Raw genomic sequence first — 23,267 nt, forward strand, 5'->3', positions numbered from 1 at the left:
CCGGACTGTTCCCTTGCCACTGGGAGGCTTGGAGGGGAGCAATCAGGAGTTCCTTCTTTGCTCTGATGGGAGAAAGGAGCCTCTAGTTGTCCCTGCCTCCCTGGGTCTCGCTGGAGGGGAAAGAGCCTATTGTTGTACCCTGCCACCCTGGGTAGTTTATTTCAATTGTAATAAAACACAGGTTATATACTGGGATAATAGATTTGAAAAGAAGTTTAAACAAACATCCCTGTGGCTCTGGGTGGTGCTGCAACAAAATACCCTTCTCTCACTCTTCCTGCTAAGAGGCAAGTCCCACACCTCTACATTTGTTCAGTATCAGACAGTTTTACTAGTGCTGAGGATGAGGAAATCATTTTCATAGATTTCATAGATTTCATAGATTCTAGGACTGGAAGGGACCTCGAGAGGTCATCGAGTCCAGTCCCCTGCCCGCATGGCAGGACCAAATACTGTCTAGACCATCCCTGATAGACATTTATCTAACCTACTCTTAAATATCTCCAGAGATGGAGATTCCACAACCTCCCTAGGCAATTTATTCCAGTGTTTAACCACCCTGACCGTTAGGAACTTTTTCCTAATGTCCAACCTAGACCTCCCTTGCTGCAGTTTAAGCCCATTGCTTCTTGTTCTATCCTTAGAGGCTAAGGTGAACAAGTTTTCTCCCTCCTCCTTATGACACCCTTTTAGATACCTGAAAACTGCTATCATGTCCCCTCTCAGTCTTCTCTTTTCCAAACTAAACAAACCCAATTCTTTCAGCCTTCCTTCATAGGTCATGTTCTCAAGACCTTTAATCATTCTTGTTGCTCTTCTCTGGACCCTTTCCAATTTCTCCACATCTTTCTTGAAATGCGGTGCCCAGAACTGGACACAATACTCCAGCTGAGGCCTAACCAGAGCAGAGTAGAGAGGAAGAATGACTTCTCGTGTCTTGCTCACAACACACCTGTTAATACATCCCAGAATCATGTTTGCTTTTTTTGCAACAGCATCACACTGTTGACTCATATTTAGCTTGTGGTCCACTATAACCCCTAGATCCCTTTCTGCCGTACTCCTTCCTAGACAGTCTCTTCCCATTCTGTATGTGTGAAACTGATTGTTCCTTCCTAAGTGGAGCACTTTGCATTTGTCTTTGTTAAACTTCATCCTGTTTAACTCAGACCATTTCTCCAATTTGTCCAGATCATTTTGAATTATGACCCTGTCCTCCAAAGCAGTTGCAATCCCTCCCAGTTTGGTATCATCCGCAAACTTAATAAGCATACTTTCTATGCCAATATCTAAGTCGTTAATGAAGATATTGAACAGAGCTGGTCCCAAAACAGACCCCTGCGGGACCCCACTCGTTATGCCTTTCCAGCAGGATTGGGAACCATTAATAACAACTCTCTGAGTACAGTTATCCAGCCAGTTATGCACCCACTTTATAGTAGCCCCATCTAAATTGTATTTGCCTAGTTTATCGATAAGAATATCATGCGAGACCGTATCAAATGCCTTACTAAAGTAAGTATTTTGCATAGTTACTTGTGAAGTTAGCTATACCTGGTTAGTAGCTGGAGCCACAAGCATTTGGCCCAGCGAGAATGTTCATACCGAAACCCAGAAGAGCTTTGCTAACTTGACATGAATGAGAAAACCCTGGGAGCACCTAGCAGCGCAAGCGGGAGGGCAGGGAGCTTGGCTGGGCTGGGGACCATTATTTGGCAGTTTGCCATACTACAGGCTGAATTAACATAGTTGAAAGTAGGAACAGCAACCTCATTCCTAATGCGGTGCTGGGTACAGGGGAAGGGAAGGATCCACAAATCATAATTGATTCAGTCAGGGCAGCATCTTGCCTGAAGTGAATCAATTGTACTGTATTTAGTCATCAGTCAGTACTGCTTCCACCCCTTCCCCGAGCTAGCAGCATGTTGGCAATGCCTAGGAACCACTCCAGATTGCACTGAATCTAGTTTGCAGTGCAGCCACACCTCTAAGACAGCAGGCCAAATCCAGGGCTGTGGTGCCTCTGATTTCAGCAGTTATGGCAGGAGTGTGCTGAGCTCCGTAAGCCCAAATATTTGCCTTTCTTCCCTACTTAGAACCTCTAAAATCCAGGGGTGTTGGAACAGTTTGTATAATGAGGGTACTGAGAGCCATTGAACCAAACTGTAAATCCTGTATATGGTGGAAACCACTTTAAGACAGGGGGTGCTGCCACACCCCAGCACCCCTACTTCCAGCACCTCTTCAGGCTGTGGTTTTTTTTCTTTTTTTTTTTTTGCATCTTCCCTGTGTGGGGAAACTGTGTGGGCAGGTGGGGGAGGGTGGGGATGCAGGACAGGAGTTTCCAGCCTTGCAGACATATTAAGGGGAAGCCTCTGGATGTGTCTTTGCGCTAGAGCAGAGGGAAAAGTGGAAAGCTGTGGCTAAGGAGTACACAGCACAACACGGGGGAGGGAATGGGGAGGCAGAGGGAATAAAAGGTGGGTTTAAATCCATCTTTGCTCTCCTCCAGCCTGGTTTGCTCTGAGCTTTGCCAGCTCTGAGATTTCCCAAGTAACCAGTCCAGCAGCTGAGGATTGTCCAAGCAGAGGGAAGCCACGCCAGCTCTGTGCCACCTGCCTGTGGGATGATTCATGCATTACCAGCTACGGCTCCTTTTGGGCTGCCTTCTGACAGCAATCTGGTGTAACGGGCACAACGCACAGCCCAGGAGCTGGGCCAGTCATTCCCATGCAGAAGGAAACTTTGAGTCCCACATGGTGCATTGGCAGTCCCCCCTTGCTCGCTGGAGCTGGCCAGCATGAATGCGCATTCCTAGATGGCTGTACACAGGAATGCTTGAATATTGGCCCAAAGGAGGTCAGATTGTATGGCTGGTTGTTGATTTTACAGTTTGCACACCCAGGTTAGCTACACGTGTCCTGTCCAATCAGTGAGCTGAATCAGTGGCAGTGCCATGTGATTATATAAAACTTACCAGCACCATGTGAACTGTGAATATTCACCACACACTGCTCACCCTGCCCCCCACTTACTGAAAAAGCTCACTCACTGGTTTGAGGAAAAGATTAGACTTTCACAAGCAGTTCAAACAGTTAGCTTGGAGGAGGAGGGGGGAGGGAATGAAATCCATTGGATTGCTTCTGTGCTGGGAATTGCTTGGGTGGCTTTGGGAACCTATTAACTCCTCAGGATGGGCCATCTGCTCTGTTCTCTTGGGGAGTTGGAAGACAATGTCAATGGCACAGTTCTAAGGGGTCTGGTAAGACCATACTGAAACCACCAATTATAATTCAATTCCCTGGTGAGATCAGTGCTCTCCGGAGCAAAGGTGATTGGAGACACAGCAAACAGGAAATCTAAATGTTAACAGGCTCCTAACAGCTGTTTGGGTTTAAAATAAACCCAACCCACCCATCCACCCCTTTTAAAAAAACCACCCAGTTTCACTCTGCCTGCTGAAGCAGGCCTGTGCGCTAAGGTTCTTCTCTGCACCCCCCACCAAACCCTCCATGTTTCTAGCAGGGGTGATCATTCTGCTTAAAAAGAAAACTCAGGTGTTGTGGTTTTTTATTTATGACAGTAGCACTTTGGGGCCCACTGTGCCTGGCGCTGTCCAACCATACACTGGAAACAGCTCCTGCCTTAATGAATCTATAATTTAAGCATTAAAGACCACATCTGGAAGTGGGCTCAGTGGAGCTTGTGGCAGATTGGGGGCCAACGATAGAGGGCATTAAAACAATGTTTTCAGGAGTGGCCCCTGAGTTGGGTGGTGCTCTGTTTTTGGGTGACCAACTCCAGACACCTGGGCCTGGTTTTTCAGAGATGCTGTGTACTGGCAATAGCTTTTGATGCCGGTTGGAGTCCTGGGGACTCAGCACCTCTGGAAAGGAGGCCAAGGTTTCCAAAGCTGGGCAGGAGGTGACCAGATAGTAAGTGTGAAAAATCGGGACACTTTTTTGGGGGGGGTGGGGGGCGTAGTTGTGTATATAAGACAAAGCCCCTAATTTGGGGAGGTCTGCTTACCCTCCTTGGGACCCACTAACTGAAGCACTGGAGATCAGTGGCCAGGCACTGGCTCCAGTGACCCACTGGTTGCTGGGAGGGTGCTGGAGGCAGCTGTTGGCACATCTGGCGCTGGCTGGCCTGGCTGGTGGAAGTGAAGGATGCCAATGGGATCCTGTGGAGCGGGGGCCGGATCTAGAGCCCATCCAAGGCAGCCAGGGACAGAGGGCACCCGGCTTTGGCTCGCGCCTCCGGGGGTGCGGAACGGGGCCCAGCCCCGAGCTGGCGCTGAGTGCGCGCAAGGCTTAGAGCGCAGAGCCTCCGCCTGCAGCAGCCAAACCCGCCCGGGGCCCCTCCGGCGCTGCGGGTGAGTTGGTGCCCAACAGACCCGTGCCGGGAGCCCGGGCGGCCAGGCAGAGGAGGTGCGGCTCCCTGCGGGGGCGCGTGCTGCAGGCTCCGGGGCTGTGGCTCCAGGGGCGGGGTATGGGGGGGTGTTGCTTTAAATCCCTGCCCTGATTCAGCGCTTGGGGACTGCCTGGCCGGGGAGGGGTTTCCCCACGTGGCCCCGCGGGGAGAGGGAGAGTAGCGCGAGCCAGCCAGGCAGCAGCTCCTCGGAGCGGACTCCACTTCGCTTCTTTGTTCGCTCCAGAGCCCCCCTCAGCCTCCTTCCCGCGGCTCCGTCGCTCGCTCGCCCAAAGAAAGGCGCGGGGTGTATTTGTGCCATTGGCTCCCTGAGCGCTAACGAACGCGGGGCTGCAGAGCCGCCGCAGCTTCCCCGCCGCTCGCCAGCCCGCGCCGGCCCTGTTCGCTGCATCCCCCGCCCTCCGCCGCGCGCGGGAGTGGGGGGGGGGTGCGCTTTGCTCCACGCGCGCCAGAGAGCAGCTGGGAGGCTGAGGAGGAAGATGGAGTCCCTGGCGAGGAAGTTCAGCGCTTGACTCTAGCGGGGCCGGCCTGCCACCTGTGCTCCCCGCGCCCTGTTGCACGCTCCGCCCGGCTGCATGGCCCGATGGCAAGGCTTGGAGGCGTGGAGGCTCTGAGAGGCCATTGCAAAGCGGGCTCTGGAGCGGCTCCTGTGCGGGGTTAAAGGCGGCAGCAGGGGATCCGACCTGGCCTTTTGATTTGCAACAAAGACCCGATACGATGCTGCGTCTGGTTTAACCCCTGGCTCCGGGGTGGAGCGCGCGGATGCTGCCTAGGGGCTGCGCCAAGGGACTCAGCCTCTCCGCCGCTTCCCCCCAGCTCCGCAAACTGTTACCCTCTGGGACAGCCGTCTGCCTGCAGCCTGCCTGCTCCCTGCCCAGGCGGCGGGGCGGTCGGGAGAAGAGCTCTGTCTCGCGGGCGGCCAGATCTAAAGCATGCCTCGGGGTTGGTGCTGAAAGGCTCCCTGGCTCCAGAGGAATGGAGGAGACCCAGAGCGCTGGCCATTAGACTGAGCAGCTCCGAGAGGGGGCTTGCCGACTGGGATCGCTTCACCCCTTTCCCCTTCCACTGGCTCTGTTGCTTGGTAGTTGGTGGGTGCCTTGATTGGATCGCCTCTCTGTTTTCTTCCAGGATGGCTCGCTTTGGGGAGGCGGTGGCTGGCCGCCTGGGATCCGGAGATGCGGGCTCTGAACAGAACAGGATCCGCCAAGGACCCCCCGCGCCTTCCGGAGCGACCCCGGGAGCCTTCAAGCAAACCAAAGCGCAGAGGGCCAGGACTATGGCTCTGTACAACCCCATCCCAGTCCGACAGAACTGCTTCACAGTCAACAGATCCCTCTTCCTCTTTGGGGAAGATAACCTGGTCAGAAAATACGCCAAGAAGCTCATCGACTGGCCATATCCTTTCCCCCCTCATTGCCCTGGTGAAAACCCTTGCTTCTCATGCCCGGATTTGCATCGGTGCAATTCCACAGCACATGTATGTTGCATTAGCTGGCAGGCACGCAGCAGTGTGTCTAAGGTAAGCGCCTGCCTTCTGCTTTCAGTCCAGAATCGATGGCACATGGAGACAGAGTGCCTAGGTTAATCGGGTGCGCTCCTCTCCATCCCCTGTCCCCCCAGGCTTGCATTCATTTCGGTTTCCAGGCTGTCTCTTTCTCCCTTTCCCTAGGTTTGGCAGGGCGAGCGGAAGTTGAGTGTATTGTCTCGTCGGGAATAAAGGCTCCAGTTAGTTGGTTTAAGAACTCTGGGCTAGAATCAAATTGGTCCCTGCAACCGAGTCCAGAGACTAAGTTTTGGATCACCCATGGGACCATGTCTGGCGAGGAAGCGTGTGTGTGTGTGTGTGTGCGCCCGCATTCGGACCCACAACCAACTCAGCTCCTCAGCTTCTCCTCCAACTCTGTAGACACGCAGAGAAACTTAACAGGGCTCCCCCTTAGCTCATTGATGACTCTTCCCTCCTTCTTCCCAAGCCTCAAAGATCTTGAAATCTTTTTGCTCTTTGTTACTTGCTAGAATGGAGGAGGCATTGTGCAGAGTGGATTCTGTGTTCCTCTTTATGGGAACAGACCCCTCCTTGATTCTGCAGGACTCTGCTTGGTGGTATGTTGCCTTCTAATAAATCCTTAATTTTATCCTGTCTCCCAGGGGCTCCCATGCCCTCCCCACGCCCCCACTGAGACATGCGGGAAACCTCTGCCTTTTTCAGTGCTGTGCTGGAACTGCTAAGGGACGGCTACACTGTTTTGGCACCGAATGGCCCAGGGCGCATAAGAAACTAGGTCTCCCTGCACTTGTGGCAGAGGGAGATGCTGAAAATTTCTGGAGGAGGCCTCCTCCGCTCCCCCCGCCTCAATTGGGCTTAGTACCAGAGCTGAAGTCGGCTGCCTTCTTATTCCACAGGGGCAGGGGGAGTGCAAATCCCTTGGGTGGGTTCAGGGCCTCAAGAAGCTTGTGCACTGCTGTCCTGCTGCTCCCCCACCAGGGTGTGTATTGCTGTTCCCCCTCCTCAGCCATCCCCTTCCCTGGCTTCACCCTCCCCCGCCCCGCTGCTGTTCTGTGGGTGCTCCCCGTGCCCCCACTGCTCAGCCCCCTGCAGAGCTCCCCAGCTGCCGGCGGCCCCTGTTTTGAAGGACGCTCCCCTTTCAGCCCCTATGATAGCTCTGTGGTGTCCAATACTGCAGAGAACTTTGCCTCGGGTTACCCCAGGAGCCCCTCCCTTGTGTCCAGCGCCGGGCACTGGCTGAGAGAGCTCTCCTCTCCTTCCGTGTGATACCCAGGGGAGCTTCGGCGCCGCACAAAACTCCTAGTACCGCCGCAGAGACCTCCCCCTCCCTCCTTAGACAGCTTCCCAGACTCCACCCTGCTCGTCAGCCTTTCTCCAACGCACGCGTTCAGCACCATAGACAGCTCCCCACCGCGCGGCGTTTCCACCGGCACTGCATGGCACTCGCCGGGAAATTCTGGCCGGGGCACGGTTACAGTTCCTGCTAGTGCTTCAGCCAGGACAGTTTCCTCTCCGTGGTCAGCCGTGTGCCAGGAAGGACGCCCTCTGTAAAGAGGTGGCAGCACAATGGAACCCCTGGGCTCACCCTGCATCGCTTGCTGTCCGGTGTATTGCAGAGGGAAGATTTTTGTGTAGGGTTGGGTGGGATGCAGGGCAACCTGGAAGTTTTGCAGTAGGATGTGGTGGATGGGTTGCTTTCACACTGCTCTCTTCATAGCCTCCTTGCTGCAGAAGGTAGCCAAGCTGACAAGCTTAGATCTGGCCATGTTCACTTTTAACTCTGCCCTATATTTTGCACTTGCAGTTACAAATGTCTATAGTTTCAGCCATTACTTTTCTTCCCGGACACACTACTTGGCTTGCTTGAGGGATCTGACAACTCCTTGCTTGGATGTAAAGGAACTTGCCCTGGTACCAAATGAAAATTCCCTTTATCTGCTGCAAAGGCCTGATTTTAGAAAGGCTATAATATGAAAGGAGGCTAGAGAGATTGATTGAACAAAAACATGCCAAGAAAATAGTCCTGCTAACGCTGAGGTCCCAGTTCAGCAAAACTCTTAAGCACATGCTCAAGTGCTTTGCTGAAGTGGGGCCAATCCCCATGAGTGACATGATGAAAGATGTTAGGCCATTGGCAGTGCACATGAGGTAGTTAAGGCAAATGAAAGGGCTTTTTGATATTGAAGGAGCAGCTTAAGTCTATTAAATACTTCAGATGCTTTATGGTAGGTTTAAATCTCATTCTCCTAACTATCCATATAATGTATTACTCATCTCTGCAGTCTGGGCTGAGGTGTCTGAGCATAAGCATCAAGAGATATCTACAGCCCAGGAGTAGCTGTGCAAATTTCTTTGGGTCACTGCATGCCCTTTCTTAGATGAATAAGCCTTATTTTCCAAAATATGTCAAATTATTAATAAGCTTTGTTTTGTGAGATGGAAGGAGGGGCTAATTAATTTGCTTTATCATAATTTATTTATATGCTGCTGATGGCTGGAATCCCCAAGTGGGTCCCCTTGTATTAGATGATGTTCACATACATAATATAAAAACAGTCTCTGCCCCCATACAGCTTACATTCATAGTGCTTTCCTGCTACACTTAAACCCCTCCCCCCACATTATTCTTTCCAAGAATTTACAAAACATAACAATAGTTTAGCTTTTAGTTCCATTTGTCAAAGTAAATACTATATTCCCATGCAAATGGTAGGCACAGTTCTAATTTAAATATTGGAATCCTGGTCTCCTTCTGATCACTTGTCCATTGAACAGATGGAATAAGTGAAGGTCTCATCTTTCCAGGGAACTCATCTGCCTGAAAGAGTTCATGCTGTTCTTCATCACATGACCTGGTAGCTTCCGCTACCTCTTACATTGACGGGGTTTTTTACGGTAACCTTGTACAACGAATGTGTGTCTTGGACAGAGTGGAATATGCACTGAGACTGAAAACTGAAATGTGGTTAGAGGCAAAGTGCCAATGCTGTGTACATTTCATCTTTTCAATCTGTCAACATAATACTGTGATCCTTCTGTTTTAGACAGCATGGAGGTACCATCATCTTGTGTTGTGGCAAAATGTCTGAAATGACAGGACAGTTTATATTGCACTTCAGTGGAGTGAGAGCTCAAAGTGCAATAATTTAGGACAGGGCTAAGCTTATAACAGAATCTCCTAATGAGGGGGCATAGTAATTGCATACTATTATCAGATAATGTAAAATGCTTGTTATTTTCTCCCTGTAATTGTACACTGGTGCAATCAGTTAAAAGGGATAGTGCCTTTAACCAGTGCTACTGACTTCAAACAGTTGTGTGAGTGTCTCCACAGTGTACAGCAAAGCCTGCTGTTTGAATCCCAGAACTGCCTCTGAGCTTGCAATCAAACTAGTTGATGGAGGAGAGTCTTAGATCTTGACCACAGTAAATGAGAGGGTGACTTGCCCAAGGTAGGAGGCTGGCTATTTTCAGCGGGTGATTGGTGCTGGTTATCATGGGGGTGACACAGAGGAAAACCAACTTGGATCAGGAGGGTGGGGGGAGGAGAGGTGCCTTCTTTCTCAAAATCCAGTTGACTAGGTAATAGGGATAAAAATAACTGGGAACTGGTGATTCAGGCCTGTATATCTGCTGGGTAAATGTGTAATTATAACCAGCAGCCTCTTCAGTTTTGCTTTTCAGTGTAAACAGGGATGATACGTAAGGAGGAAGAAAGAGAAATATGAGACAAGGGCTTTCTTTTCTTGTGGGGGATCCAATCCTCTCAATCATACAAAACTGAAAACCAGATTTATTAGCTTCAGGTGGAATTGCCCCTTTTTTGCTGTTAATGTGCAAAATACTAGGCAGGAGCCGGTTGTATTTTAGCTAGAGGAGCATTAGATTTGTTTTTCTTAAGTCATTTTTAAAATTCAAATGAAAATTGAATTACATCTGTTAAAAACAAAGCCCCATTCCTGCTCCCTTGACTGCACTTGTTCTGTCAGGGGAGCAGCTGTCAATGCCCAGACCTCCTGTTTTTATTTCATTTGCCTGGCTGCCTGGAGAACTACAATTCAGTTAGTGTGAGATGGGAAGCAGCTTATCAATATCTGCTCAATTCATCTTCTATTAATCAGGTTTGACCACAGCTAGACCAACTCCCACCTCCAAAAAAAGAAAAGAAAAAAAGTGTGTGGGGGAGAAGCAAACAAAAGCTGTGTTGTGATTATGGCTCCTTTTCCCAAGGACTGACTCGTGTGCATCTTCATGAATTATGCATTGACCATGCAGGCTTTCCTAGGATTACTTGGTGAATGCTGACATGTAAAGCTGTTGGGCTGATCTGAAGGTGCATGAGAGCTACTGCAGAGGGTCAGCTGGAGAAATATCCTGGTATTTTATTCTTTAACCCAAGTGTTGCTACTTATGGGGCTTGATTCTGCAAGGTTCTAAGCTCTCTGGCCCCAATCCAGCAAAGCAATTGAGCATGTGCTTAAACTTTATGAGTTGTCCCATTGGCTTCAGTGAGGCCCTATGGTAGGGGAAAGTCAGCTGTAGAAATCTCCTGATTTTATAGTTGTCTTTCTTCTGCCATACTTCTCTGAAAGAGAGACCAAACCAATGGGTATGAATAAAAAGAGAATTTATTCTCTTCTTTCTCACCCTCCGCCCTCAGCTTGTCTGGACACCTGTGCAATAAATAGTGGGCACTTTTTCTGCGGGTGTCTTATCCCAAAAGAGAAATCTCTTTGTGTGTGATCTGCTGGTCCCTGGTTCCAGTCCTCTGTCTGCTTCTCTCCTGGTATCCCTGTTAATTCAATAAACAGCAGGGGGCGTAGGGTCCCCCTTGATGCTTGTATGTATCCCCTTGTTAATATTTATCCATCCACACTGAGGGGAGAATGGCTTTCCATGAGACTTGCAGCTGACTCTCTCTTCTCCAACATCCCTATGCTAATCAAGGCCAGAACCCTCTATATAACAGTCGCTTACCTCAAACCCCTCCCCACAGGAACCCTGTCCCAGTCTGCGACAGAATGGCAGTGAATTTCCACATAGTTGTAATTTACAGGATAGCTGTAATTGAAATACATCCCAGTTGCATTTCCACATTTACTGCGTTCCTAACCGGGGACAGAAAGTCCAGAGCTAAGTTTTGGACATAGCAGCCTAGCTGTCCCTCCACTAGACTGGAATTGGAATTAGTCTGTGGATTTTGTTCTGTAGGAGACGCACATGGTTTAATTTTCTGCTCACATCACTGATACAGACTGAGGACGCATTCCTGTTTGCTGGCAGCATTGGCACTGCCTGCTGAAAACCAACAAAGCCGGAAAGGAGCCTCATTGAGACGTATAGATTGTTCAGATGAAGGACAGTTGTGTTGATTGTGGTTGTTTAAAACCTCAGAAAGTGCTAGTTAACCCTGTTCGACTCAGGAACCATCTGCCGTTGTGCTGGGAGTAATGACCTAGTGGCAGTGTGTGTGCTGTATCATAATCATCCTGCTTAACTGGAGGAGTTCACACTACGGCCCAAAGCTGCAGTTGCTGGCCTCCTGACAACATTTCTCTCTCTCTCTTTGCCTTCATTTCATCTTCTCTGTTGCGCTGGCTCTGATGTCATCTGTATCAAAAGTTCCTGTGGCAGAGGTGGTCTTGTGACAACCACTTCGCAACTGTGCCCATTGAGATCCCAGATAGTGGGAGCCACATTCTCCACTGCCTTGCATCCTGTGAGGTCATTTGCACTTTTTGCCCCCATTATGCAGTCACTTTGCACAGGTGTACAAAGCAGTGGGGCAGATCCCTGAGGATCTTCGGGCTTGTCTACACTACCGCTGGGGTCGATCTAAGATACGCAACGTCAGCTATGTGAATAGCGTAGCTGTAGTCAACGTACTTAGATCTACTTACCGCAGTGTCTTCACTGTGGTAAGTCGACAGCTGACACTCTCTTTCTGGTGACGTACCGGAGTCAATACTAGATGTGATAAATCAACCCCTGCTGGATCAATCGCTGCCCGCTGATCCGGCAGGTAGTGTAAACAAGCCCTTAGTTGCATTACTCTGTCTGGACACAATGGGGACTCTAGCAATGCCATGACAATGACCAGTGAGGACCTGCTATGCAAGCTTCCTTATGCAGTGCCCTATCAATGCCCAGCTGTTCTATGTCAGTGCCCAGCCAGGGCCATTGGTAGGTACCTCCTTACTACAGTGCCCTGTCAGTGCACAGCAGAGCCCTCTTAGTACCTAGCACGAATCAGCTGTGGGGGGATGCCTGACTGCAGTTCCCTGTCTCTCGTGCCCAGCCACAATTCCAGGATGCTGGCTTATGTACTGCAGTGCCCTATTAAAGGTGATTAGGGCCCAGAAAGGAGCCTTTAGAAGAGCAGTAAAAGTTTTGCATGGGCTTGTTTAAAACAAAACTGGCTAGTACTGGGGATTTCCTAATGGGAGTAACTTCATCCATTGGCTTATGCCTCAGGACGGTAGCATGGTCATGCTACCTGGGAGAAACATTCTGAGCCTTCTGACATCTTTCTGATGTTCTTTCAGTGCTGCTTTCTTTGCCTTTCATTCATTAGATTTCAAGCCTGCTTTGGGAGTAGGTGTAATGGCAGGTCCATCTTTCTGACAGCTGGAGAGAGAGAGAGAGGCTGCCTGTCAGATGGTGAATTTAAACAGAGGCAGCTGTTGTCATGGTGACGCCAAGTTGCATCCCATTGCTATGGCAACCGAAGTTAAAAAACTGATGTTAAGGCAGCAAAATCACATGATGTGATTCTTTTTTGTTTGAGAAAGAGAGAGAGAGAGAGAGAGAGAGAGAGAGATTTGGTTTCCAGTTAAGGCAAGGCTGGGTGGAGAAAAAACTATTTGTATACAGATATGATTGCATATATGACAGGTAAACAACCACATGCATACATTACAATGGCAAATTCAAACCTTATGCAGGCAGTAGAGTTGTGCCCACTTACACAGATCTGAATTTGGCTCTTAATGTAGATTTAGAGCGTGAACTTTTAGAATTGTATACCATGTTTTTTTAATGCTTCCAGATACTAAGTCTTATCCCCCTGTAACATAGACTGGCCTAAATCAAGAATAACTCCATTAAAGTCAACTAAGTGGCACTGATGTGAAAGAAGGAGAATTGGGTTCAATAGCCCGAATCCTCCGGTATGATGGAGATCTCTTTGCTGTAAGACATCGGTGTGAAGAGATGAGGAGGAGGGGCTAGGGTGGCTGTACACCACATCTGTGCTCCCCCAATAGCAGGGGGCTGCTGTCAGCTTCTTTGGCACACACTGCAATTTAGAGCAGCCTCTCCGCTTTTGTAGTTTTCATTGGCAGTAAAAGCCCTGTCGAGGGCACAGCTCCAGTTGAGGATTGCTGGAGTGCAGCATGCATTAGCCATACCTCTTCTTTTGGCCATGCTCTGACAGGCTCCCTACAACTGGGGTGCTCTAGCTGCTCAATGTAGGCACTTTCACAGTTCTTTCGTGCTACTGGAGACAAATGGACCATATCAGAAATGTAGGTCTGGCCCATTATTTGTATCTATATCACGGTTAGGGCATGGGCAGTCATGCCTAGTGGGTAGGGCTGGAACTAAAGGTCAGAGCTGGATTTGGAAGCCAGGAACCAAAGCAAGGTGAAGGAGCAGGGTCTGTCACAGCAGCCAGGTTAGGATCTGCCTAGTTGCCAAGACACTTTCCTAGTGTTCCCACCCAGCTTAATAATGTGCCTAGACCAATCAGGGACTCCGGGAGCACTGCCAATCAAGCTCCTTGTGGGTGACATATCCTGTGGTGTTGGGCCCACACGGCTCACAGCCCATCAATTGCGGTGCTGCCAGAGCTGTCAGGTGGTGGTGTGAATATGGCAGTTGCTTAGGGACCAGCAGACCCATGTTCCAGCCCTGCAGCTCCTCCCCTATGGAGACATGATTCAAATGCACATACCCACAAACACACATTATATAAATATATGTTCTATAAGGTATATGCATAGAGTATTTTCAGTGCTATTTGCGTACCCAATGGCAATTGGTGTGTGTGGGTGATAGGTTTAGAGAAGTAATTCTAGAAGGAGCCCAGTCTTCTTTCAAGCATTAAACCAGACTTGAACTGGACAGAGGCATGAATGTCACAAGACTGAGTATGTTCATGAGACCATTATCGAAATTCCAGTGTTCAGAGCATTGAACTAAAGACAGCACCAAACAACAAATTTCCCTACCTGCAGAAGAAAGGTGCTTCACTTTCTTGTGTCCCCTTTCCTTCCCCCATCAGGGTTAGTGAAGTGGGGATGTGGAGAAGCTCTGGGCTGAATTTGGGACAGTACCCTACAACTTTATTTTGGGAATAGGATCTTTCATGCAAAATGTATCCCAAAATTCCTTGCAGCGTCTACAGGAGAGGGGCAGGGAAGAGAAGAATTGCTTTCAGCTGCGATTTGGAATTAGATGGAGCGCTGGGGAGTCAGAGAGAGGAAGGGTTTTCAAGTGGCAGGGGCTGCGGAGGAGAAGGCTCCTTCACAGGGGTCACGTGCGGAGGGAGAGAGAGGAGATTGGTGGTAGACAAGCAGAAGGAATAGGGGATTGGGAGCAAAGAGATGAATGAATGAATATAGAGGCTGAATTCCCTCTCATCTCAGAGGGGAGTGCTTCCTCCAGGGTTTGGATTAGGGTCTATCGATAGGGGAAGGCAGAGTTAAATGAAGATGGAGACCGAGAAGAAGCCTAGGAGAAATTGGTTTCTTGACTGCAGGGCTGGGGGATCATTGGTGAGGCGGTGTAGCAAATCCTGATTTAATAAACATGGGAACTGAATTTCTTCCCCTATCAGCTGGTTTCTCTAAGGCAGACTTTTAAAAGGGTCCGGCCTCTATGCAGATGCTAGGATAGCTGCTTTGATTCAGCCCCCAGTCCTCTCAATCCCACCCTTTCACCAGCATATTTCATTTCTGAAGGCAGGGAGGGGGTGAGGAAGCTAGCATGATCTCACTGCTTTCAGATCACTAACTCACAGATGCTGCAGGTGAATCTGTGAAGGCTTTCTGCAGCACTCAGCCAGGGTGTGATTTATGTCCTATCCAGCCATTTGGGTATATTGCATCAGCATGCCGTCAGAATCATAAATTCTCCTTCAGGGCTTGGATCTGGGCATGCTTTCTGCATGAGCAATAAAGTCTGAGTGAGTCTGGTTTTAGCTTTTATCCTAGACCTGTTCCCTTGGTGGTTCTGGTGTAGGTGCACATTCCTTTGTGACCAGAGGGAAGCACCCAGTAGCATAGAGGCTGCTCCCCCAAGGCCCATATTCCTTAGCTAGCTGCTCTTCCTAGGAGAAGGGAAAGAGCTCCACGTTGCCTTCTGTTGCTCTGCTTAGCTAATCCCCACGTGGTAACTTCAAAAAAGTTCTGCCTCTATCGCTCTGATGTAATTCAGTAGCTGATGGAGGGGAAGGGGGCACAGCACCGAGCACCATCCCTACTATTACACAGACTTATGGCTCAAGCAAGACCAGATCAGAATCTAGTGGAGTGCTTCCAGGACAGGATATAGCTGGGGGTGGGGGAGAAGAGTGGGTTATTGCTGAAGCCTGGGCTAATTTCTGTCTGGCTTGGTGACTAACAACAAGTCAACACTGCTTCCACTGGCCTCTCATCTCCTTCCCCATCTTGAAATTCACCAGGAAGGAAATTAACAAATGGCAGGTGTGCAGCACGGCTGGAATTAGCTGAGTTGCTAAGGAAACAAGTCAACTATTCAAGGGAGAGAGCATTGGATAAAGGAGATAAATCAATAAGAAAACCTATTTTTATCGTTTCCTTAATGATCTTATCCAAGAAGCTAGATGAAGATAAAATGAGAGAGCTGGAGAGAGACAGGCTCTCATTACCAGGCTCAGAGGGAGGCAAGTGTTACTGTGCATTTTGGGTGACTGTAAGTTTTGTATAATTAGACACCTAACAAGGAAGGAAGCAGGAGAGAGACAGGGCATCTTCTGGGGATCCCCAACTCTGAGCTGGGAGGATCATCACCTCCTTGGCAGAATGAAAGGCAGACTGATTTTAGTGTTTATTGAATCTCCCCTCACACTTTTGCTAATAGTTTCCAACTCTTATCTCTCTTGGGGTGGAGCAGAGGAATTTGGGGATCTCCAGGCCATTTACAGCCCAGTTTTCCAAAGTGTTCTCTTGGGTCCAAAACTGAGAGACCATGGGCCTAATTCTCTGAGGTGCTGAGAGCCCAGAGTGGCCAATGATGTCAACTGGAACTGTGGGTGCTCAGCCCTGCTGAGATGTAGGGTCAAGGTGTCACACGGTGGGCACCTAAAGCATGAAGCTTTGAAAATGAAAAGCCACTTTTGAAAATGTTGGCTCTAACTCCTCCCCTGATCTGAGTGAAGGAACCTTGTCCTCACATTGGCTGGGTCAGCTTACTCAGGGACACTCGCTCAGTGCTAGGTGTTCTGGAGGAAGGGGGGTAACACAAAGGCACCAACACCCAAAGTTGACCCATTTGAGAGCTTCATTGATAACTTGCCCAAGAACCCCACTTCATTTGTACAGAATGGGGCCAAGTAAAGCTGCCCACTTTGGTCTGGAGGTATGGGGCCCATGGAGGCTACAGATCCCTGTATGCAGTGCTCAATGTCGATCTGAATACTTGCACTTGGTGTAAGAGCAGCACATGCTTGGGCCTTGAGGGTGGGATTCCCAAAGGAGAAGTGTGTTGGCCTAATACTATTCCCTTTGAAGTCAGTAGTGAAACTCCCTTTGACTTCAGTTGGGGAAGAATTGGGCCAACACTGTACTCTCAAACCCCCCCACCCATTGTCTCTGTGCACCACAGCTACAAGCCACTTCTCCCCTCTTAATGGAAGTGCTCAGCTTGGGTCTGTGTTCACAGAGATTAGAGGGCGCTGCCCTACCAGACACTGCCATTGCCTCTGTCCCACTCTGTAATGCTCCAGCCACAGCATTCATGCCTCCCTCTGGCTCCTGCCTCTATCAGAGCTACCTGGTTTTTCCATCTGGATTTTTCCATCCTGGGATAATCAAATTTAAAGATTGCATGAAGGAGAGAGGGGCATTAAATGTCTGGCTCAGAAAGGAAGGGAGTGAGAAATAGCAAGCACCACTTGTCAGGGTGAAACAGACCCTGCGGGAGGAAAGGGACTCCAGTGCTGCCAGCCAGCTCCACACTTCTCATTTAGGCAAGTGGATCTAGCGCCTAGGGACTTGTCTTGCTCGCTGCAGCAGCACTGCTAAAGCACTTGTTTTCTTTGAACTAGTGTTAATTGCTCACAGGTTTTCAGGAAAAGGGAACAAAAGACCCAAAACAGGCTAGTGGCTCACGTCCAGATATTATTTCTTATGTAATTGCTGGAAGTTGGCGGGTGTGGCTGGGGAACAAAGCAACGTGTGGCCTTAACAGGAGCCTTGAAGGGAAATCACAGCTGATATAAAGCCCCCTGGGAAAACTTTTTGGTACCTGGTTGGTCAGCTCATGGCAGTTTCCATCACTCTCTTCTGGCCCCACCCTGTAAGGTAAATGTTACGATTGAGCACAGAACATCCATATACATATTGTAATCCAGAACGTCCCACTTGTTCAGGGCTGAAGATGACAATCGTTTCAGGGTTGGAATCTGCAGCATCAGAGATGTTTTGAAATTGTCCCTTCGGGTGCAGTGTTGCCTCTTGAATGTGCATCCGACTTCTGAAAGAATATGTGACACAAATAAGACCCCCAATGACGATAGCAAGAAGGGGATAGGAAGTGAATTGCTACTTATACGTCTCGTGGTTAATTTCACCTTGTTTTCAGCCCCAGGTCCTGGAATCTTCAAAAAACTTCCTCGTTTTTAATTGCTTGGTGATTTGGGGTGAGAATCTGATTTCTTTTTTCGCGCACACACATGCATTTGGGGGGAGGGATAGCTCAGTGGTTTGAGCATTGGCCTGCTAAACCCAGGGTTGTCAGTTCAATCCTTGAGGGGGCCACTTAGGGATCTGGGGCAAAATCAGTACTTGGTCCTGCTAGTGAAGGCAGGGGGCTGGACTCAATGACCTTTCAAGGTCCCTTCCAGTTCTAGGAGATAGGATATCTCCATTAATTTAATTTAATCCCCAGTTTGGGGGGGGGGTGGCACCATAGATTTATCTATCGCTTTTCATCTGAGAATGGAGAACCTGCCACGCCACTCAGAGTGTCCTGCCTCTAGTAGTGCCCTTGTCTGATGAGACCCACCCTCCCCCAAGGCCCACCACTGTGCAATGCTGCAGGTGGCCGATGCCTTCCTGCCTGACCGCTGGGGTGCCCAGCATATGGGCAGGAGATTTGATCTGCCTCAATCTTATCCTTTCTAATGACAAGCATAATTAATGCTGCCATAGTTAATATCAATAACAGGATGTGACTTCATGGCAGTTAATTCCACAGGATGACTATGTGCTGCATAAAGTAATATTTCCTTTTATTTCTTTTTAAATTATCGGCCATTACTTTCATTGAGTGGCCTGGCTTGTCCATACCTCATCTGAATCCCCTTTGACTCCTCTCTGTACCAGGCTAAAGAAGTCTTAACTTCTGCTATTGCTCATCTTGGCGAGATCACTGGCGATATGGATTGAAAGCCTGTCTTTGGTCACCAGATAGGCGATACTCCTGCCCTACTTTCAGGAAGCTGCAGAAGTGAAGGGACATGCCCTAAAAATTGCTCAGGTCTTAGACCAAACCCAGAGGGTCAACTCTCCCTGCACCTCCAAAGCCCTTAGCCACAGAGTCATGCAAGGCTCAGTCCTAGCTTCGTATAGGCGTGCCAGCAGTACCCAGCCCTATCTCACCTCTCCCGCAAAGGTAGATGTCACAATGTTCTAGTTCTCCCAGCGGCTATCCAAAACCAGCACCTGGATAGAAGAGCAGCTGGCTGAAGCTTAACCCAGGCAAGAATGAGGCAAGGATGGTAGCAAGAGGGAAGTGCTTTGAAGAGCCTCCCACTTCTATAGACTCACCCACAATCTGGGGCATCTAGCCTCAGATTAAGTTGGTCTGCAGCTTACAAGTCCTTTTGTACTTCTCAGTGCTACAGGATGCCCAGCTAGCTGTGGTGGCAAAGAATGCCCCCTTCCCTGTGTCTGGCCAGAAGATTATGCCCCATGCTATGGGACACAGACCTGGTTATGGTGATATGCACGTTCATGATCTCCAGGCTTGAGTAGGGTAATTTAGTGTGTCTAGGAATGAAGCCACAGGCCCTAAAAAAGCTCCAGCCGATGTAAAGCACAGCAGCCCATCTGCTTAGCACCGCAAGTCACTCTGGTGCTCGGCTCTCTGCATGGGCTCACTATTGAATGGGAGTCCAGTTCAAGGTCTGTCTGGCCCGCTATTCAAAGCTGCCCACAGGTCTGGCCCTGGATTGCCTCTTCCTCATCACAACCACCCCCAAACCACCAGCTGTTTCAGGGAAGCAATTATACTGTTGACCAGCAGGGGGCGGTTCTGAGAGCTGGAGGCAGAACTACCCAGGAGATGGGCCTAAACGGTGAACCTCACTTCTGGAGCATCTGCCAAGGGAACAGGCCTCTCCACTTTCAGAGCTAAATGCAGACATCACTTCTGCTTAGCTTTAAGTCACATTCCTCCCTCCCTCCCTCCACACTGATCAAACTATTCTCCTACGGGCTGGGGAGAGGAAAGCAGACAGAGAAAGATTGTTGCTTCTGACTTTAAATACTTGGGAGAAGTTCAGTTTCGATGGGGATGGGGCACTACAAAGACCTGCACAGAAAGAGAAATGGTGGAAATGAGTAGTTTGGTCTCAATGTAATCCCTTGCCAGTGGATGTTTGTTCAGATGCCAGAGCCATCCCCACCCCTGTGACAGTCCATGCTAACCAGAGAACTGGAGCAGCCCAGGGAGTGCAGGTCGGCATTGAGGTGGATTGGCAGAGGAGACAGTGCAGGGCACTGCAGATCAGGACTAAGGTACATGACTGAGAGTGTGGGTCCTTGCATAGCAGGAGGGTCGGTGAAGTGCGGTGGCAGAACCATGCCGTGGGATGGCTGCACAGCGCATGTGCTTCTACCTAGACATGCATGGCAGGGCCAGACGGTGGGCAGCTGGAGAGGAGAAGTTGATTGGGGCTCTGGTTTAAACGCACAATCCCTCCCTGTCAGGATTATTTCAGGAGTTCTGCTTTAACTCCAGTGGCAAACACTTGGCAGAAGTCCCTGGCTGCTCCCTTCCTGCTGTGCAGCTCTCCAGCCAGCCAGCTCCAACACAAACATACAAACCAACTTACGGGACAGCACTTCTGCTTCCCCAGGGCTCCCTATCCTGCCTCCTGGTCAGCAATCCCCTCCTGTGTTTTTCCCAGGGGAGTAACTCAGCCCCTCTGTGAAAACTGCTGAGCCTAACTGAACTCAACTGGGCCTAATTAGCTCTCTGAGCTACTGCTGAACCCTAATTGCTAGGCTGCTGCCTGGTGCAATGGTCCTCCCTGGGCACATCACTGCGTTGCAGGCAAGGCACCAACAGACCTGTCCAGCCTGCCCCACCATGCTCGCAAACTGTCACAAGACCTAGAATTCACCCAGTTTCTTTTACAGGGAAGATCAAGCCCAAAATTAAACGAGGCACCTGTGGAGACCTCCTGCCTGCTGTGTAAACAGCCACTCCTATTCACTTTGCCTGGGATCTTTATTCCCATAACACAGCTGGTACAGTGAATTGGTGCACTGGATCTACTGCCTCCTCTTGAACTCTGGGAGGAAAATGTCCCCCAGGAAGCGGGAGCATGGCAGTTGATTCACTCACCTGCCGGGGTAAAGAGGTGTCTGTTCTCCATTAGTATCTCACTGTTCTTGAAATATGACTCTCCATCCCGAAACAGTGGTGTATCTAAGGTCCCCTCCTTCTGCCTCCCAGCTGTGAGGTAGCAGGGGCTAGGAAGCATCGCCCGTCTCCTCGTGTTCATTGATGACAATTGTACTTTTATTACAAAGACGCGTTAAAGATCAATGGTCACTGACAAGGATTTAGTCATCTTTTTGCTCTGAAGTGTGCTTTGTTTTGGCTCTGCTGGGCAGCAGGCCAGATGGGAGGAGGGAATTCTTTACATGTCCGGCTTGTTTAACACAGCCGTCTTGAGATCAAAGGATCAGGGGGCTAGGCTTCATGCTCTCTTCTAAATGCGAAGAACCCTCAGTTTATTCCTCCTTCCCCCAATTAAGAGAATGTTAATATCTAGGTGATTTGTAGTGGGGTCAGTCTAATTTGAAAGCTAATAATCCTAATAATTAATTGCCATGTGTATGCTGTATCACCTCTCTTTGCCAAGGACCCTAGCTGCTTCATGATAAAACACATACAGACTCAGGCCCTGCAGTCAGATCAATGCGCCTGGGGCCTTACACCTGGGTGGGGTCCCTTTGAAATCATTGATCCAGATTTTTCAAAGAGACCAGTGATTTTGGGTGCCTCCATTTCGGGGTGTCCAACTTGAGATGCCTTAAAGGGCCCAAATTGTCACCCACTTCTGAGACTTAGGCTCTGCCAAAGCATCTCGAGTGGACACCTGTACTTGGAGGCATCGCTTTTTGAAAATCTTGGGCCTCCTCGTGGGTGTCAAGGTGCACCTACACTGCTTGGAATCTAAATGCTGGGCCTTACAGAGTTCTACACACAGCTCCTTACTCCTGGCTGAAGTCCCATTGATGGTAGATCGTCATCTTCAGGGCAGGGAGTGTCCATTTCCTGTATTTGTCCCGCATGCTGGGTCCCCTATCCTGACTGGGGACTATCATGTTATAGATATTGGATGGTGATACTGATTTTGAGGGTCCACAGGGCTGGGGCTGTTTTCAGATCAGCCCCTAGAGGTCAGATCCTTGAAGAGTTGCCCAATGTGGCTCAGGTTCATGAGGCTGAAATATGGTGATTAGCACCCATGTGCCAGTGCAATCGGTGTGCCAGGCCACAGGCTTTTGGAAAGAGAGAGGTGCATTGATGTGCTCTGGAAAGGCCTTACTCTGTGCTTGTGTTTGGGCTAAACGGGGGGAGGGAGGGAGCTCTGAGATCAGAGCCCAGCAGCCATATCTCCTTGGATCCCGGAGGGACAGATGGAACATACCCCAGGGAGTCAGAAGTGGCATCTAGGACCCAGGCCATTAATGGCCTGAAAAGTCAACCCCCCAACCTTTTAAAGTCGATCCCTGCCCACGCTGCCAGGTGGTGAAGGGCACACAGCAGCAGGTAATATTAATAACAATAATAATATTAGTACTTGGTCCCTACATAGTACATTCCAGCCCCAAAACTCTGCCTTGCCTACCCTCCAGCAATAATGGAGTTGCTACATAATGGTAGGAGTTGACAGATCAGCCTTTTCAGTAGCCCACATTAAGTGCATATTGCACAGTCTGACCTCGACATCACAAAGGGCCTCCTGCGTAACAGTTATCAGATCAGCATGGGAGAATTACAGCTGCAGTTGAGCTGGCAAAAACCAGCCTGCACTGTTGTTGTTATATAATGTGCAGCTTAGAGTAGTGCCTAGAAGCCAGCCAGGTCAGGCTCCATTGTGCTAGGCACAGGACAAATGAATAGGTAATGTCATTCTCTGCCCCAAAGAGCTTACAATCTCGAATCCAAGCCATAACAGGTGGGCTGGGGGAACCAGGGGGATTGATATGCCAGGTGTACGCCATCCTCAGACAGTCAGCAGCAAAGCTGCTAGCTGTTGTCAGAGGGCAGAGTCCTTATGCATTACAGCAGAGGTGAGTTTTGAGGAGGTCAAGGCAGCAGCTGTATGGATTTTGCCTGGGAGCACGAAAGTGCTTGTGGGGGAAGAGAAGAATCAGGCAAGCTGGGCTGGCAGCGCTTGCAGAGCAAAGGTGGGAGTCGACCTTGTGATCCTTGTGACCACAGCTAATGCCAAATCTTCCGAGATCAGCCCCTGCTCTAAAGCTGTGTCCAGGATGAGATTCCCAAGAGCACTCACCATCAGCCTCACTCTGGTCCCATTAAAATCAACAGGGAAACTCCCATTGAATCCGACAGGAGCAGAGTTGGGTCAGTGCTGAGTGCTTCTGAAAATCCCACCTTTAGGTTCAGAGTATGCTGCCCTCTGAGAGACTCCCCTTTACACCCCCTTAGACCCTGGGGTATGCTGCCCTCTGAGAGACTCCCCAGTACATCCCCTTAGACCCTGGGGTATGCTGCCCTCTGAGGGACTCCCCTTTACACCCCCTTAGACCCTGGGGTATGCTGCCCTCTGACGGACTCCCCATTACACCCCCTTAAACCCTGGGGTATGCTGCCCTCTGAG

General features: G+C 49.6%; 1 protein-coding gene across 3 annotated transcripts in view; it reads left to right on the forward strand.

Moving 5' to 3' along the window:
* Window positions 1-23,267, forward strand: part of LOC113407323 (voltage-dependent R-type calcium channel subunit alpha-1E-like) — a 258,992-nt gene that overhangs the window by 45,465 nt on the left and 190,260 nt on the right. For 2 of the 3 annotated variants that reach the window (XM_026655713.1, XM_026655714.1), the window contains exon 1: window positions 5,561-5,826. In XM_026655713.1, coding sequence (XP_026511498.1) covers window positions 5,561-5,826 — 266 coding nt within the window. Of the gene's footprint in view, window positions 1-5,559; window positions 5,827-23,267 lie in introns of those variants that run through there. The other variant, XM_026655712.1, reaches the window with a different exon arrangement.

This window comes from Terrapene carolina, unplaced genomic scaffold, assembly GCF_002925995.2.
Source record: "Terrapene carolina triunguis isolate 2854851 unplaced genomic scaffold, T_m_triunguis-2.0 Scaffold210, whole genome shotgun sequence".
Lineage (NCBI taxonomy): Eukaryota > Metazoa > Chordata > Testudines > Emydidae > Terrapene > Terrapene triunguis.